General features: G+C 43.7%; 1 protein-coding gene across 1 annotated transcript in view; it reads right to left on the reverse strand.

Annotated features, from left to right (window-relative positions):
• Positions 1-14,217, reverse strand: part of LOC145337426 (NACHT, LRR and PYD domains-containing protein 3-like) — a 30,073-nt gene extending 15,856 nt beyond the window's left edge. The window contains exons 1-3 of the mRNA XM_080182197.1: positions 14,172-14,217; positions 11,137-12,922; positions 1,459-1,545 (exon numbers count right to left, since the gene is read on the reverse strand). Of these exons, the coding sequence (XP_080038323.1) occupies positions 1,459-1,545; positions 11,137-12,922; positions 14,172-14,217 (1,919 nt within the window). The remainder of the gene's footprint in view (positions 1-1,458; positions 1,546-11,136; positions 12,923-14,171) is intronic.
• Between the last annotated feature and the right edge of the window lie 1,513 nt (positions 14,218-15,730).

The raw sequence follows: 15,730 nt of genomic DNA on the forward strand, positions 1-15,730 counted from the left end.
AGGTTATGAGGTGACCTAATTGAGGCATACAAGATGATCAGAGGGTTAGATAGGATGGACAGTGAGAGCATTTTACCTCGGATGGTGATGGCTAACACGAGGGGACATAGCTTTAAATTAAGGGGTGGTAATTATAGGACGGATGTCAGAGGTAGGTTCTTTACCCAGAGGGTAGTAAGGGCGTGGTATGCCCTGCCTGCAGCAGTTGTGGACTCGCCAACTTTAAGGGCGTTCAAATGGTCAGTGAATCGACATATGGATAACATTGGAATAGTTTAGGTGAGAGGGTCATTGGATTGGTTCCACTGGTCGGTGCAACACTGAGGGCTGAAGGGCCTGTACTGCGCTGTAATGTTCTATATGCTGCATCCACTCTGTGGTCTGGTGGCTGTGGGCTGGAACTTCACCAGGTTCACAGCTCATTTTTAGATAAACCCAAGTCTCATTTGGTGATATATGTAAAGAAAATTAATCGTAGTGACACAGTACTGGTTGCTGGGGAAAGTCACTGTCAGCTTCCTATAAATGAAAAGGTACAGTTCACCTCTCCTGCCTGTTTCCTGTCACTCAGATAACTTCATATCCAGGCTGCCTTTGTCTCTTTTATTTCAGGGTCTCCAACTTTGCTCCCAAGCTTATTATGTGTTTACTAATAGTGGATAGTGTTTTTAATAACACGAATAATGATAGCAATGGTATATTTAGTATCATTATTTATGTTATTAAAAACAATGTCCATTATTAATAGGGAGATGATTTCAGACTATTCTGCACTGTGATTATTGCCATTGCCAGCTGAGCTGTGCCTTGAACTGCTGAGCTGTAAGCTCTGGAATTCTCTTCATAACCCTCCCCACCTCCATCTCTGCATTCTGCTTTTAAGATGCTCCTTAAGCTCTGTTTAATATAAACTTGAGAGTGGATCCCTCGGGATAAAACTCATCAGAATTCCATGTAGTTTGTAATCTGCCTTACCGATATACAGCAGTTTTCTATGTTTAATTAAACTGAGAAGCTGACAGACATAAACATCTATAATCTGAATGACAAATTAAACTAAATTAAACATGTGACCAGCCATATCTGGTAATTCTATAAACATTTAATTGTTTTGTCCATCTTTTTTATTCTCATGAATGGTTTTGAGAATAATTATAAATGATTAGTTAAATCTTTCACTCCTGAATCTCGCAGTTTATTGTAACTCAGGTTCAGACACATCACTGAGTGGTTTGTACTGAGAGCAGAGGTGAGAATATCTGAGGCTGTTACTCTCCAAACTGGAGATCAGAGAGAGAAAGATTTCAGGAATCAGAGTGAATCCGTGGTGTTTAACACGAATACTGACAGGAATGATGTGGAATGGTTATTAATGACACTATTACTGACACTGATAATAATTTACAGTGTTAGACATCCACTGATTATTAACACAATCTCACACAGTCTGATACTTACTCCAGTTTCTGTATTTTACATTCTGGTTTCCTCAGAGCTGCAGACAATAGTTTCACTCCTGAATCTCCCACTTTATTGTCACCCAGACTAAATGGAGAAAGTGAGAAACACATTAAATTCAGATTAATGTTCAGCAGGAGAAATAGCTGGGTCTATTTTTGTGTCAGAAACTTAGCACCAGCGGTGAACTGATTTAAGTTACGATACTATACCTCACCCAAGTTGATCTTTCTCTACACCCTAGCTGTGAATGTAACACTACATTCTGGACTCTTTCCTTTCCTTCCCTTTGTACGGTAAGCTTTGGCACTAATAAATGTGACAATAATAAATCAAATAATATCAAACCCTTTCTGTTGAATGGAAAAGGCAACAGTCAGCATTGAAAAATGATGAACAATTCACTCACTGGTTTGCCTACTGGGGGAAACCGCTTTTGCACCTCTCAAAATATATATTTTGTTTAATTGTCCATGAGATATGGGTGTCGATGGCGAGACCAGCATTTATTTCCCACTGCTAATGACCCCTAGAGGAGGAGATGCCCATATCCTGTGAACAAGAAAGTAATTTTAAACATGTCCCACATTCTGGTCTCACTTCCTGATCATCAGAATTACCCTCCTGAATCTCACCGACCCTGCTACGTTTCCGGAAATTCAAATCATTTCTGCTGTCACATAAATCCAGGGTTTTATGAGAATTGTACATTTTACTGAGAGTTAAATGGTAAAGCTGTGAGGGTGGATCTCTCAGGATTCCCTGTGCTTCTGAACTATTGACATTACATCACCTGTATATCATCTCAGGGTGAGTTAAAGTGTGAAACTGTGCTAACTGTTGCTTTAAGATCCATCCCCCAGATTTTATACAAGGGAAAGATTATTCTCCCGTTAGAAAGTTGATATATTTCTGTTTGATTAGTTTATAGGGGAGGGGTGTCTCCCGCTCCATTCCACAGTAAACAGGCTCTACATTTTCTGCAGGAATGGCTAGTGTTCTATCTCTGGGAATTCCCGGAAGTTCCCTCTTCCCGGTAGATCCTCACATAGGAAAAGGATTATCCGAAAACCCTGTTTCATATCACTGACAGTTTGACTGGAGATTTTCCTCATTCAGGAAATGCTGGTTTCCTCGGCTCAGATCTAAGCTCTGCAGTCCTGCCACATTTCACTGTGAATGGTAGTGGATGATGAAATAACAGAAGGAGGAGGATCCACAAATATCCCATCCTCATGACGGAGATGACTCACACATCAGTGCAAAAGATATGGCTCAAATATTAGTAACTAACTTCAGTGGCTGAATCATCCAGAGGTCCCCAGTATCACAGATATGTCTTCAGCTAATTCGATTCACTCCACATGGTTATCTAGAAATAACTAAAGGTAACGGATACTGTAAAGACCACAGATCCTGACAATATTCCAGTACTGAAGATTACTGCTCCAGAAGTTGTTCTGTTCCTAGCCAAGCTGTTCCAGTTGAGCTACAACACTGATGTTTACCCAAAATGGTGGGAAATTTTCCATGTATGACAGTAAACAACAAGGAGAGAACAAATCCAATCTGTCCATTTACCATCCCATCGTCTACACTCGATCATCGGCACAGAAAGGCTAACAAGACTAACAAGTGACAATTAATTAGTATGTTAGGTCCAGGCAACTGAGGACAGAGAGAGCTTTGGAGGAATAAAGGGGGAGTAGGAGGGAACTCAAACAGGGAGTTAGAAGAGCGAAAAGGGGGCACGAAATGGTCTTGGCAGACAGGATTAAGGTCAATCCAAAGGCATTTTATTCATATGTTAGGAACAAAAGAGTTGTTAAAGAAAAAATCAGTCCTTTTAGGGACAGAGGAGGGGAACTATGTTTCGACCCCGAGGGAATGGGGGAGATCCTGAATAAATACTTTGCGTCAGTATTCACAAAGAGAGGAACTTGTTGTCCGGAAGTGTCCTGGAGGGAGCTGTCGATCCGTTGGAGAAAATCTCCATTACAAGGGAGGAAGTGTTAGGGTTTTTTAGGGAACATTAAAACTGATAAATCTCCGGGGCCTGATGGCATTTATCCTCGACTGCTCAGGGAGATGAGAGATGGAATTGCTGGGCCTCTGATGGAAATCTTTGTCTCTTCTTTGGACACAGGTGAGGTCCCAGAGGATTGGAGGATAGCGAACATGGTACCGTTGTTAAAAAAGGATAGTAGGCATAACCCAGGAAATTATAGGCCGGTGAGCTTAACGTCAGGTGTAGGGAAGGTGTTGGAGAGGATTCTTAGAGCTTGGATATGTACTCATTTAGAACATAGTACTCTAATTAGTGACAGGCAATATGGCTTTGTAAAGGGGACGTCGTGCCTTACAAATCCGGTTGAATTTTTTGAGGGGGTAACAAAAACGATTGATGAAGGAAGGGCCGTGGATGTCGTCTATATGGATTTCATTAAAGTGTTTGACAAAGTCCCTCATTGTAGGTTGGCGAGAAAGGTTAAGGACAGGGGGCTAGATGGATTGAGAACTGGCTTGGCCACAGGAGACAGAGGGTAGCAGTGGGAGGGTTTTTTTCTAGCTGGAGGTCCGTGGTCTTCCGCAGAGCTCAGTACTGGGACCTCTGCTATTTGTAATATATATAAGTGGTTTGGAAGAGGGAGTATGTGGTGTGATCAGCAAGTTTGCAAATGACACAAAGATGGCTGGACTTGCTGATAATGAGGAGCAGTATCAGGCAATACAGCAGGATATAGATACGCTGGTATATTGGGCAGAGAAATGGCAGATGGAATTTCATCCAGATAAATGTGAGGTGATGCATTTTGGAAGAAATAATGTAGGGGGGAGTTATACAATAAATGGTAGGACCATTAAGAGTATAGAAACACAGAGGGACCTAGGTGTGCAAGTCCACAAGTCCTTGAAGGTGGCAGCACAGGTGGAGAAGGTGGTGAAGACGGCATATGGCATGCTTACCTTTATAGGAAGGGGTACAGAGTATAAGAGCTGGCGTCTAATGCTGCAGTTGTACAGAACGTTGGTTAGACCGCATTTGGAGTACTGCGTCCAGTTCTGGTCGCTGTATTACTGGAAGAACATGGAGGCCTTGGAGAGAGTGCAGAGGAGATTTACCAGGATGCTGCCTGGTATTGAGGGTCTTAGCTATGAGCAGAGGTTGGGCAAATTGGGGTTTTCTCCCTGGAAAGATGGAGAATGAGGGGAGACCTAATAGAGGTGTATAAGATTATGAAGGGTATAGATAGAGTGAACAGTGGGAAGGTTTTTCCCAGGATAGGGGCGAAAGTCACGAGGGGTCACGGGCTTAGAGTGAGAGGGGTGAGGTATAACTCAGATGTTAGAGGGAGGTTTTTCACACAGAGGGTTGTGGGGGCCTGGAATGCACTGCCAAGTAGGGTGGTGGAGACAGACATGCTAGGGTTGTTTAAGACTTACCTAGATAGGCACATGAGCAGACTAGAGATGGAGGGATACAAAAGAACGTTCCAGTTGAAGATCAAGAGCCTCAGGGTGTTCCTGGGAATTAACAGGTTCCTATGGGCCATCCAACAAATTTTATGACTCACCTGTTTCTTACGTTTGAGCTTCTGGGGATCTTCCTGGATGTCTGTATCGGCTGTTGTATGTTTATTGATGTCTTTTTTTATATATCCACAGGTGATTCGGTCCGCCTTGTTGTCCAACAAGGGGCATATATGCGGTGGGTTGTGTGAGGGTTGCTCTTGGATGTTGCTTCGAGAGTTGCCTAGTGCTTCACATCGTTAGTGTACGCTTAAACTGGACCAACTGACGGGCAACACGACAGCTCAGTGACTATCACTGTTTGTTGTGCAGTTACAGGGACTCGGGTCAGATCTCCGGCTTGGGCCGGTGTCTGTGGGAGTTTGCACATTCTCCCCGTGCTTGCGTGGGTTTTCTCCGGGTGCTCTGGTTTCCTCCCACACCTCCGAAAACGTGCTTTTAGGCTGATTGGTTTTAATAAATTGTCCCTAAATTGGATTTCCCTTAATCTGGCACACATATAATTCTCTAAATGTGTGCCCCTTTATTGTGGAGTCCCTGAGATGTGGACAGAAGTCATGGGTAGAAGAAGGATTGGAATGAGGCACTCACAGAGTGTTAAAATGGGCGGCGTGGGCTCATGGGCCGAAGAGCCTGTTTCCTGTGCTGTGCTGTTCTTTGTAGCAATGACCTGCTCGCTGACTCTGAGCTTGTGCTTACTCAGGGTCACTCAGTCCCCTACCGCATTACAGTCTTGATGCAAACACGGACAACAGATGAACACAGGATGTGAGATGAGAGTGTCTGCTCTTGACACCAAGGCAGAATATGACCACATGTAGCAAAAAGGAGCCAGAGAAAAACTGAAATCAATGGAAGTAAGAGAAAAAAAACCTTTGCTGGTTGGAGTAACACCAGCACAGAGGAAGATAGTTGTGGTTGTTGGACCATCTACAAGATGCAGTGCAGCAACTCACCATGGCCCGTTACACAGCACCTTCCAAACTGGTGATTTCTATCCCTAGAAGGACAAGGGCAGCAGATGAATGGAAACATCACCACCTGGAAGTTCCCTTCCAAGATACACACCATCCTGACTTGGAAATATATCATTGTTCCTTCACAGTGACTGGGCCAAAATCCTGGGTCTCTCTTTTTCACAGCATTGTGGGTGCATCTACACCGCAAGAGTCCCTAAATGCAATGCCGGTGATATAATAGTGAGCATAGTTGCTCTCCAAAGAGTTGATAGGAGTTTAATTCCCAGCTATCTCAGTTTGTTGGAGTGGGTGAAGAGAGGGTCATCTCATCTCCAGGAAATCACAGGAGGAATTTCTCAGGAGAGGGCCCTCGTCCCAACCATCTTCAGCTGCTTCATCAATTACATTTCATCCATCGTAAAGTTATAGCTGGAGATGTTTGCTGATGTCTGCACAACATTCAGCACCATTCTCAACTCTGCAAGATAGTGATGTGGAACATGTCCATAGTTAGAAAGGTTTGAACAATATTAAGGGAAGGGCTGACAAGTGCCAGGCAATGACCATCTCCACCAAGAGAGAATACAGGGAAATGACTGTATTTCCCTTTACATTCAATGGGATTATCATCCCCTGGATCCCGACTATCAGCACCTTGGATGCTTCCAATGGCCAGAAACATACAAGACATATCAACACTGTAGCTGTAAGAGAAGATTAAAGACCAGGATTTCTGCACAGATTAACCCACCTCCTGACTTCCCAAAACATTTCCACCATCTACAAGACACATGTCAGGAATCTGATTGAAAACCATCCACTTGTCTGCATGAGAGCAGCTCAAGATTCAGGAAGCTCACCACCATCCAGGATAACTCTGCTTGTTGACTGGTACATCACCCAGCACCGTCAACATTCATTCCATCCACCACAGAGATACAGAGCTAGCAGTGTGGACCATCTACAAGATGCAGTGTAACAATTCCCAATGGCCTGCTACACAGCACCTTCCAAACTGGTGATTTCTATCCCTGGAAGGACAAGGGCAGCAGATGAATGGAAACATCATCACCTGGAAGTTCCCTTCGAACATACACACCATCCTGACTTGGAAACATATCATCGTTCCTTCACAGTGACTGGGTCAAAATCCTGGGACTCTCTTTCTCACAGCTCTGTGGGCGCACCTACACCAGAGGAGTCCCTAAATACAATGCTGGTGATATAATAATAAGCAGAGTTGCTCTCCAAAGAGTTGATAGGGGTTTAATTCCCAGCTATCTCAGTTTGTTGGAGTGGGTGAAGAGAGGAATTTGATTGAATACCATTGACTTGTCCGCATGAGAGCAGCTCAAGATTCAGGAAGCTCACCACCATCCAGGATAACTCTGCTTGTTGACTGGTACATCACCCAGCACCGTCAATATTCATTCCATCCACCACAGAGATACAGAGCTAGCAGTGTGTACCATCTACAAGATGCAGTGTAACAATTCCCAATGGCCCGTTACACAGCACCTCCCAATATTGTGATTTCTATCTCTAGAAGGACAAGAACAGCAGATAAATGGAGACATCTCCACCTGGAAGTTCCCTTCGAACATACACACCATCCTGACTTGGAAATATATCATCGTTCCTTCACAGTGACCGGGTCACATGTCCTGGGATTCTCTTTCTCACAGCACTGTGGGTGCACCTACACCACAGGAGTCCCTAGATGCAATGATGGTAATATAATAATGAGCATAATTGCTCTCCAGGCAATGATACGAGTTTAATTCCCTGCTGTCCCCGTTTGTTAGAGTGGACAAAGAGAAGGCCAGGAGCCAGTAACCACAACCGAAAAGAGTGGTTCAATTCATTTTCATCAAGTCTGCGGCTCCTGATTGGAGCAGCAGTGTTAAACTTAGCCAAGGGTCAGAGGGGAGTTGATCATTCAGCTACTCTGAGCTGGCCCACGATTAGTTCAAAAGAACAAAGAACAGCACAGGAAACAGGCCATTCAGCCCTACAAGCCCGCACCACCCATTTTAACACTCAGTGAGCGCCTTGTTCAAGTCTGTCGTCGATCGTCAATGTTTTTGTCTACCTCTAGTGGAACTCCACAATAAAGGGGGGTGGAAATTTAGGGAATGATATGTGCGCCAGATTAAGGGAGATCCAATTCAGGGACAATTTATTGACACCAATCAGCCTAAAAAGCACATTTTCCGGGTGTGGGAGGAAACCGGAGCACCCGGAGAAAACCCACGCAAGCATGGGGAGAATGTGCAAACTCCCACAGACACCGACCCAAGCCAGAGATCCGACCCGGGTTCCTGTAACTGTACAGCAATCAGTGATAGTCACTGAGCTGTCGTGTTGCCCGTCAAATGGTCCAGTTTAAACGTACACTAACAACGTGAAGCACTAGGCAAATTTCGAAGCAACATCCAAGAGCAGCCCTCGCACAACCCACCGCGTGTATGCCCCTTATTGGCCAACAAGGCAGATCGAATCACCCGTGGATGTAAAAAAGAGGCGTCAATAAACATAAATGGACATACAACAGGCTATGCAGACAGTAATGGAAGTTCCCCAATAGGTCCAACGTAATTGACAAGGTGAGTCTTCAAATTTATTGGATGACTGACAGGAATCTATTCATTCCCAGGAACGCCCTGAGGCTCTTGATCTTCAGCTAGAACATTCTTTTCTATCCCTCCATTTCCAGTCTGCTCATGTCCCTATCCAGGTGAGTCTTAAACAAGCCTAGCATGTCTGCCTCCACCACCCTACTTGGCAGCGCATTCCAGGCCCCCACCACCCTCTGTGTAAACAACGTCCCTCTGACATCTGAGTTATACCTCACCCCTCTCACCTTCAGCCCATGACCCCTCGTGATCGTCACCTCTGACCTGGGAAAAAACTTCCCACTGTTCACCCTATGTATACCCTTCATAATTTTATACACCTCTATTAGGACTCTCCTCATTCTCCGTCTTTCCAGGGAGAACAACCCCAGTTTGCCCAATCTCTCGTCATAGCTAAGACCCTCCATACCAGGCAGCATCCAGGTAAACCTCCTCTGCACTCTCTCGAAAGCCTCCACGTCCTTCTGGTAGTGTGGCGACCAGAACTGGATGCAGTACTCCAAATGTGAGCGAACCAACGTTCTGTACAACTGCAACATCAGATTCCAGCTTTTATACTCTATACCCCTTCCTATAAAGGTAAGCATACCATATCCCTTCACCACCTTCTCCACCTGTGCTGCCACCTTCAAGGACTTGTGGACTTGCACACCTAGGTCCGTCTGTGTTTCTATACTCTTGATGGTCCTACCATGTATTGTATAACTCCCCCTACATTAGTTCTTCCAAAATGCATCACCTTGCATTATCTGGATTAAATTCCATCTGCCGTTTCTCCACCCAATTTACCAGCCTATCTATATCCTGCTGTATTGTCTGAAAATGTTCATCACTATCAGCAAGTCCAGCCATCTTTGTGTCATCTGCAAACTTGCTGATCACACCAGTTACTCCCTCTTCCAAATCATTTATATATATTACAAATAGCAGAGGTCCCAGTACGGAGCCCTGCGGAACACCACTAGTTACAGAGCTCCAGCTACCCTCTGTCTTCTGTGACCAAGCCAGTTCTCAACCCATCTCGCCACCTGTCCTTGTATCCCATGAGCCTTAACCTTTTTCACCAACCTGCCATGAGGGACTTTGCCAAAAGCCTTACTGAAATCCATATCGACGACATCCACAGCTCTTCCTTCATCAACCGTTTTTGTCACCTCCTCAAAAAATTCCACCAGATTTGTAAGGCATGACCTCCCTCTTACAAAACCATGTTGCCTGTCACTAATGAGATTGTTCCGTTCTAAATGTGCATACATCCTATCTCTAAGAATCCTCTCCAACAACATCCCTACCACGGACATCAAGAGAAATGGTGAATCTAATAGTGACACAGAGGAAAACTAAATTCATTGGTTGGTTAAAAAAAATGCCGTTTGCAACTGGCTTTATATTGCTGTGAATTGGAAGCTGCAACAGAAAGGATCAATGACGGTTCTGCTGTTGATGTTGTGTACACGGATATTCAAAAATCATCTGATGCAATCTGAGTCATATGTGAAAGCAATATAAAATAATCAGTAGAATTGTTAACGGATTGCAGGATCAGAGAGACTGGACGTATATGTACATTGATCATTGCTGTTAGGAAAGTAAGTATAGATAGCAGATAATAAAGAATACAGCATCTTGGACTTTGTGGGCATTAGACAATAATTCACAAGTTGAAGTTTAATTTGTGTTTCTGTGCTTGTGAGCTAAGAAAGGGCCGACACTTTAATTTCACTTCATGTTAAATAAAACTGCCTGCCTGGTTTCACTTTAAACTGTTCCTGCATTTTAATTTGATGTTTCTGATGTTATAAGAGTTATAGAGGTTAAAAAAATGGTTTCTTACATTCAGAGACCCACAATGAATGATAGAAACACTGAGATTCAGACAGTGTTCACAGAGGCTGCCAGTAGAGGCAGGGCAATGCAGGGATTCAGAAAGCAACCCTAACTGAGGATGTCACCAGTGATCATGTGTCTTATAAAGGGACATTGTTCCAATATAACACACACCTACTGTAATACATAACAGAGGGAGAGCTCAGTAAAATAATCCTGATAATAATTAAACACAAACTGTAAGCTGTACTGAACAAGAGAAACTAATTCCTGTACAGCATCGTACACAATCAGATGGTTTCTGTTGGGAGAGGGAAAGATCCTTTTTCAGATTTTGGAGGGAGGCCTTTACAGCTCTAATTATTTAAAATTCATCCCAATAATGCTTTCATTCACCCAAGGCATGTGATCATCGCTGGTTTTACCAACATTTACTGCCCATGCCTATTTGCCCACGAGAATCTGCCTTCTTGAAATGATGTAGTTTTATCAGAGAATCATAGATTTATTACAGGTTCAGAATGAGACCAATCGGCCCATCATGTCTGCAGTTGCTCTGAAATGAACATTATTACTCTGTACCATTCTCCCACACTTTCTCTGTGACCATTGGACATTGTTTCTCTCTTGACTTCCTCGAATGAACATGCCTCTGTTTTATTAGAACAAAGGAAATGGCTTCTCAACAATGAAAATATTCGCTATGAGACCAAACAAACAGTTACCTCAACTCCTGACACTTGTGCAGAACGGGTTCCAGCCGCTGGATCCCTTCACACTGAATGTAGCATCGCTGTAGATCGAGGTGTTTTATTGTATCACAGAGTCCAATGACATGAGACAGGACTGCACAGTCAATCGGGGTTAGTTGCAATTCACTAAATGAAAGTGTTTTCACAGATCCCACTGTGTTCTGAGCCAGTGCTTTATTCTGAGACTCAAACAGGTAGTGGAATGTGTTCAGGAGCTTCCTTCTCCCAGTTTCAGTCTGTGTGTTTCCAATCTGCACTTCAACCTTCTCCTTCACCCAGTCAATCACTCGGCAGGTTGTTTGATGAAGAAATGGATCCAGAAACTCCTCCAGGGGTCGAGCTGACTGTGGGGAGGAGAGACCAGCAACAAAACGGAGAAATATCTCAAATCGTCCATCTTCCTCGCTGTGAGCTTCACTGAGGATTTTCCCGATATCCCCGGGATCTGGAGTCAGGAATTGTGTGAGTGCAGATACAAACTCTTGGATGGTGAGGTGTGGGAATGTATAAACCACACTCTGGGCAGAATCATCTCTCTGTAAAAGTTCCATCAGGAACCCAGACAGGAACTGGGAAGGTTGTAGATTGTACTCAATCAAATCTCCATTTCTAAACACAATCTTCTTCTGGGAGACTCCTGTGTAGGCCATCTCACCAAGCTTCAGTAACACATCACGGGGGTTTTCAATCTCTTGGCTATGGTTTTTCAGAATGTTGTAAATATAGTAGGAATATAGTTGGGTGATGGTCTTGGGAACTTGCTGCTGTTTCTTGTCTCTTTGTGTAAAGAAGGGACCCAGTGACAGAGCGAGGATCCAGCAGTAGGAAGGGTTGTAACACATGGTATACAGGATCTCGTTCTCCTCCACATGTTTGAAAACAGCTGCTGCCACCACCTGATCTTCAAAAAACTTGTTGAAATATTCCTTCCGTTCATCACCAACAAATCCCAGGATTTCAGCCCAGACACTGATCTCAGCCTTTTCTAATAAATGTAATGCAGTGGGGCGGCTGGTCACTAGCACTGAACATCCTGGGAGCAGCTTGTGCTGTATTAAACTGTACACAATGTCAGACACTTCACACCAGCATTCAGGATCTGTGCACATGAACTGAGGTTCTGTATTTCTCCGATTGTCAGCAAAATCAATCGTGTCCTTGAATTCATCCAAACCATCGAATATAAACAGCAATCCCTCTGGGTTCTTCCAGAGCTCTCCCAGAATATTCCCAAAATAAGGATACTGATCCAATATCAGATTCCTCAGGTTTATTCTACAGTTAATAGTGTTCAAATCCCGGAATTTAAAACTGAAGACAAATTGAAAGTGTGGGTATATTTTCCCAGTGGCCCAGTCATAAACAATCTTTTGTACCATTGTTGTTTTTCCAATTCCCGGGACTCCGCTCACTGCTGCTGAACTCCCAGATTTGGATCTTGAATGGGATTTGTGGAATAATCTCCTCATTTTCTGCAGCAAACTGCCCCTCTGGGAAAAGCTGCTCTGGAACAATTGATCAGTTCGGATTTTTTCCAGTTCTTTCCGGAGATATTTCTCTCTCCATTCTTCATGGTCTCGGCCTCTTGCCAGCAGTTCATGTTCGACAAGTCTCCGATCTCGAACATTGGAAATAACCGTTAGCTCAGCGTATCGATCAACCAGCTGGAAAATCTTAACCTTCTCCTTTATGAGGATAGTGTTCACTCTCAGTGTTTCAGTTTGTACCCGGAGTGTGTCCTTGTGTTTCTGTTGGAGATCTTCAATCAGAATAGAGAGAAAATGTGTTTTACTGTTATTTGCGTTAATAAGTAAATTCTCAAGACCACTATACTGGAAACAGATTTAATTCATTAAAAAGTTAATGGAAATCTCATTTGAAAGTGAACAAAAGCTAAGAAAATGTTCATATCCTTACCTGATTCTATATTTACTGAATACAGATCTCTATTCCGGTAATATTTTCTCTCTAATAGTGAATACTACCCAAGCTGCTGTGTATTGTAGACAGTACAAATCCCCACGTGATCCTGATTGCACAACAATGGAGATTCCAGCCGTTCAATGTTTGAATCCTTCAGCAATGTTTCCCCAGCTGAGTTCTGGATATTGTTTCGAGTTGGGGCACAGATTGCTCAGTGGCTGAATGCTATCAAAGCAGATTTTTACTATTTTTATTTGTAATGTTGTGCGCAGTCGGAGGGAGAAAATTGTATGCCTCATGCGTCCGTATGGAAATGCACCTCCATCTCGGCATCCTGAGAGTGTGCACAGCACTTCAGGATCCAGCCAGGCTGTGTATCAGGATCCTGCCAGGTGTGTACGGGGTTTCACAGTGTATCAGGATCCTGCCAGGTGTGTACGGGGTTTCACAGTGTATCAGGATCCTGCCAGGTGTGTACAGGGTTTCACAGTGTATCAGGATCCTGCCAGGTGTGTACGGGGTTTCACAGTGTATCAGGATCCTGTCAGGTGTGTACGGGGTTTGATAGTGTATCAGGATCCTGCCGGGTGTGTACAGGGTTTCACAGTGTATCAGGGTCCTGCCTGGTGTGTACGGGGTTTCACAGTGTATCAGGATCCTGCCAGGTGTGTACAGGGTTTCTCAGTGTATCAGGATCCTGCCAGGTGTGTATAGGGTTTAAAGCTGTATCAGGATCCTGCCAGGTGTGTACAGGGTTTCACAGTGTATCAGGATCCAGCCGGGTGTGTACAGGGTTTAAAACTGTATCAGGATCCTGCCAGGCGTGTACACGGTTTTGTGAATTGAATGAAGTGAAACAATATCCCTATAATTACAACAGATGTCAGAAGTCACATGGATTGAATCTTACATCGATGCTGAATTCTCCAGATTTGATGAGTTCCAAACAAGTTTTATTCCTGCTCCTAGACCCTTTCAACTTCTGTATCTCAAATTCTGAAAACCTCTCGGCAAAGATGCATTTTCAAACACCCAGATTCTGACAAGTAAAATGAATTGTCTGAAATCTCCATTTCCTCCCTTACCTTTCAGGTGGCTGGGTATTTCCGATAATTCTTGCCCAACTCTCATATAATTAATTAGATCAGGACCTATGGAAAGGAATTAACGTCCATGAAATCAGGTCTGTGTAATATTACAGTAAAGTTTGCAGTGTTTGGGTCTGAAACTGAATTCAGTGTGATTTTACCATACCGAGTTCCTCTATTTCTCTCAGGATTGTGTCCAATTTCCGTAAGCTGTGATGCATTCTCACAAAGGATTCCCACATCACCCTTCGAGCCTGAGAGTCTTTCTCCATTACCAGATTGAGGAGAAGTTTGGAACTGCCCGCCCTGTTTCCCTTCTCCACGAGCTCACTGACTTTCTGTAAAGAATAATAATGAAGAAATTGATGAGTGGTGTGAAAGATAAACACTGGGAAAGAGAAGGAAAGGATTTACTCCAGGATGGGATTTCCCAGTTGTTTTGAGAAGCAGCGACTGGTTTTGATGCAATGTCATTCTGAAAATTGATGAATATTTTCCACACATCTTAATTCCAACATTCCTTCAAATTAATGTGAATAAACTAAATTTAATGGCTGGAATACCGTTCCCAAAGTTTGGCACACAAGTGGAGGTAATGGCCGAGTGGTATTATTGCTAGACTACTAATGCAGAAACTCAGCTAATATTCTGGGGACCTGGGTTCGAATCCCACCACAGCAGAGCCCTGCCGTCTTGTTACATCTGCAACTATAGCTTACATGGTGAGGAGATACGCATGAAGTATTTTTGGGGTGGCACTGTAGCACAGCGGTTAGCACTGTTGCTTCACAGCTCCAGGGAACTGGGTCCAATTCCCGGCTTCAGTCACTGTCTGTGTGGAGTTTGCACATTCTCCTCGTGTCTGCATGGGTTCCCTTTGGGTGTTCCGGTTTCCTCCCACAGTCCAAAGAAGTGGAGGTTAGGATAATTGGCCATATTTTTAAAAAATCCCTCTAGTGTCCTGAGATGGTTAGAGGGATTAGTGGGTAAATGTGTAGGGATAAGGGGGTAGGGCCTGGGTGGGATTGCGGTCGGTGCAGACTCGTTGGGCCGAATGGCCTCTTTCTGTCCTGTAGGTTTGCTATGATTTCTATGATAATCCTGTGCTGTAGCTGTCTCAGAAATTACCACAGATGAATCAAAACATTGTTGATTTCGCCATCAGGAGAATCGACTAAAAATAACAATTCAATCATTTCCACATCATTAACTGAAATATCTGAACCTATTATTCTGCATGTTTACAGTTAGTGTGAAATGTCACTAACCATGTTCACAAAGTTTTAACATTCATCACCAGTTTACATTCAGAGTTTACAACATACAAAAAGAGGAGAATTCAGACCATGAACCTAATACAAAACAGGGTATACAGAAATGTCTTCAGGAGGTGAGGAAAGTTGAGAGGCAGAAGGGACAGTCAGACATCTGAAGTCTCAGCCATGAGTGGAGGTCTGAATGAGATGGTCCACGTGGAAGGGTGCACAAACCGCAAAGGGAAGCTTGAAACAGCTGTGAAAAAGTTTTCTTTCTTAGTTTTTCTATTTTGCAGAGGT

This window comes from Carcharhinus amblyrhynchos, unplaced genomic scaffold (genome assembly GCF_965287045.1).
Source record: "Carcharhinus amblyrhynchos unplaced genomic scaffold, sCarAmb.v2.hapA scaffold_48, whole genome shotgun sequence".
Lineage (NCBI taxonomy): Eukaryota > Metazoa > Chordata > Chondrichthyes > Carcharhiniformes > Carcharhinidae > Carcharhinus > Carcharhinus amblyrhynchos.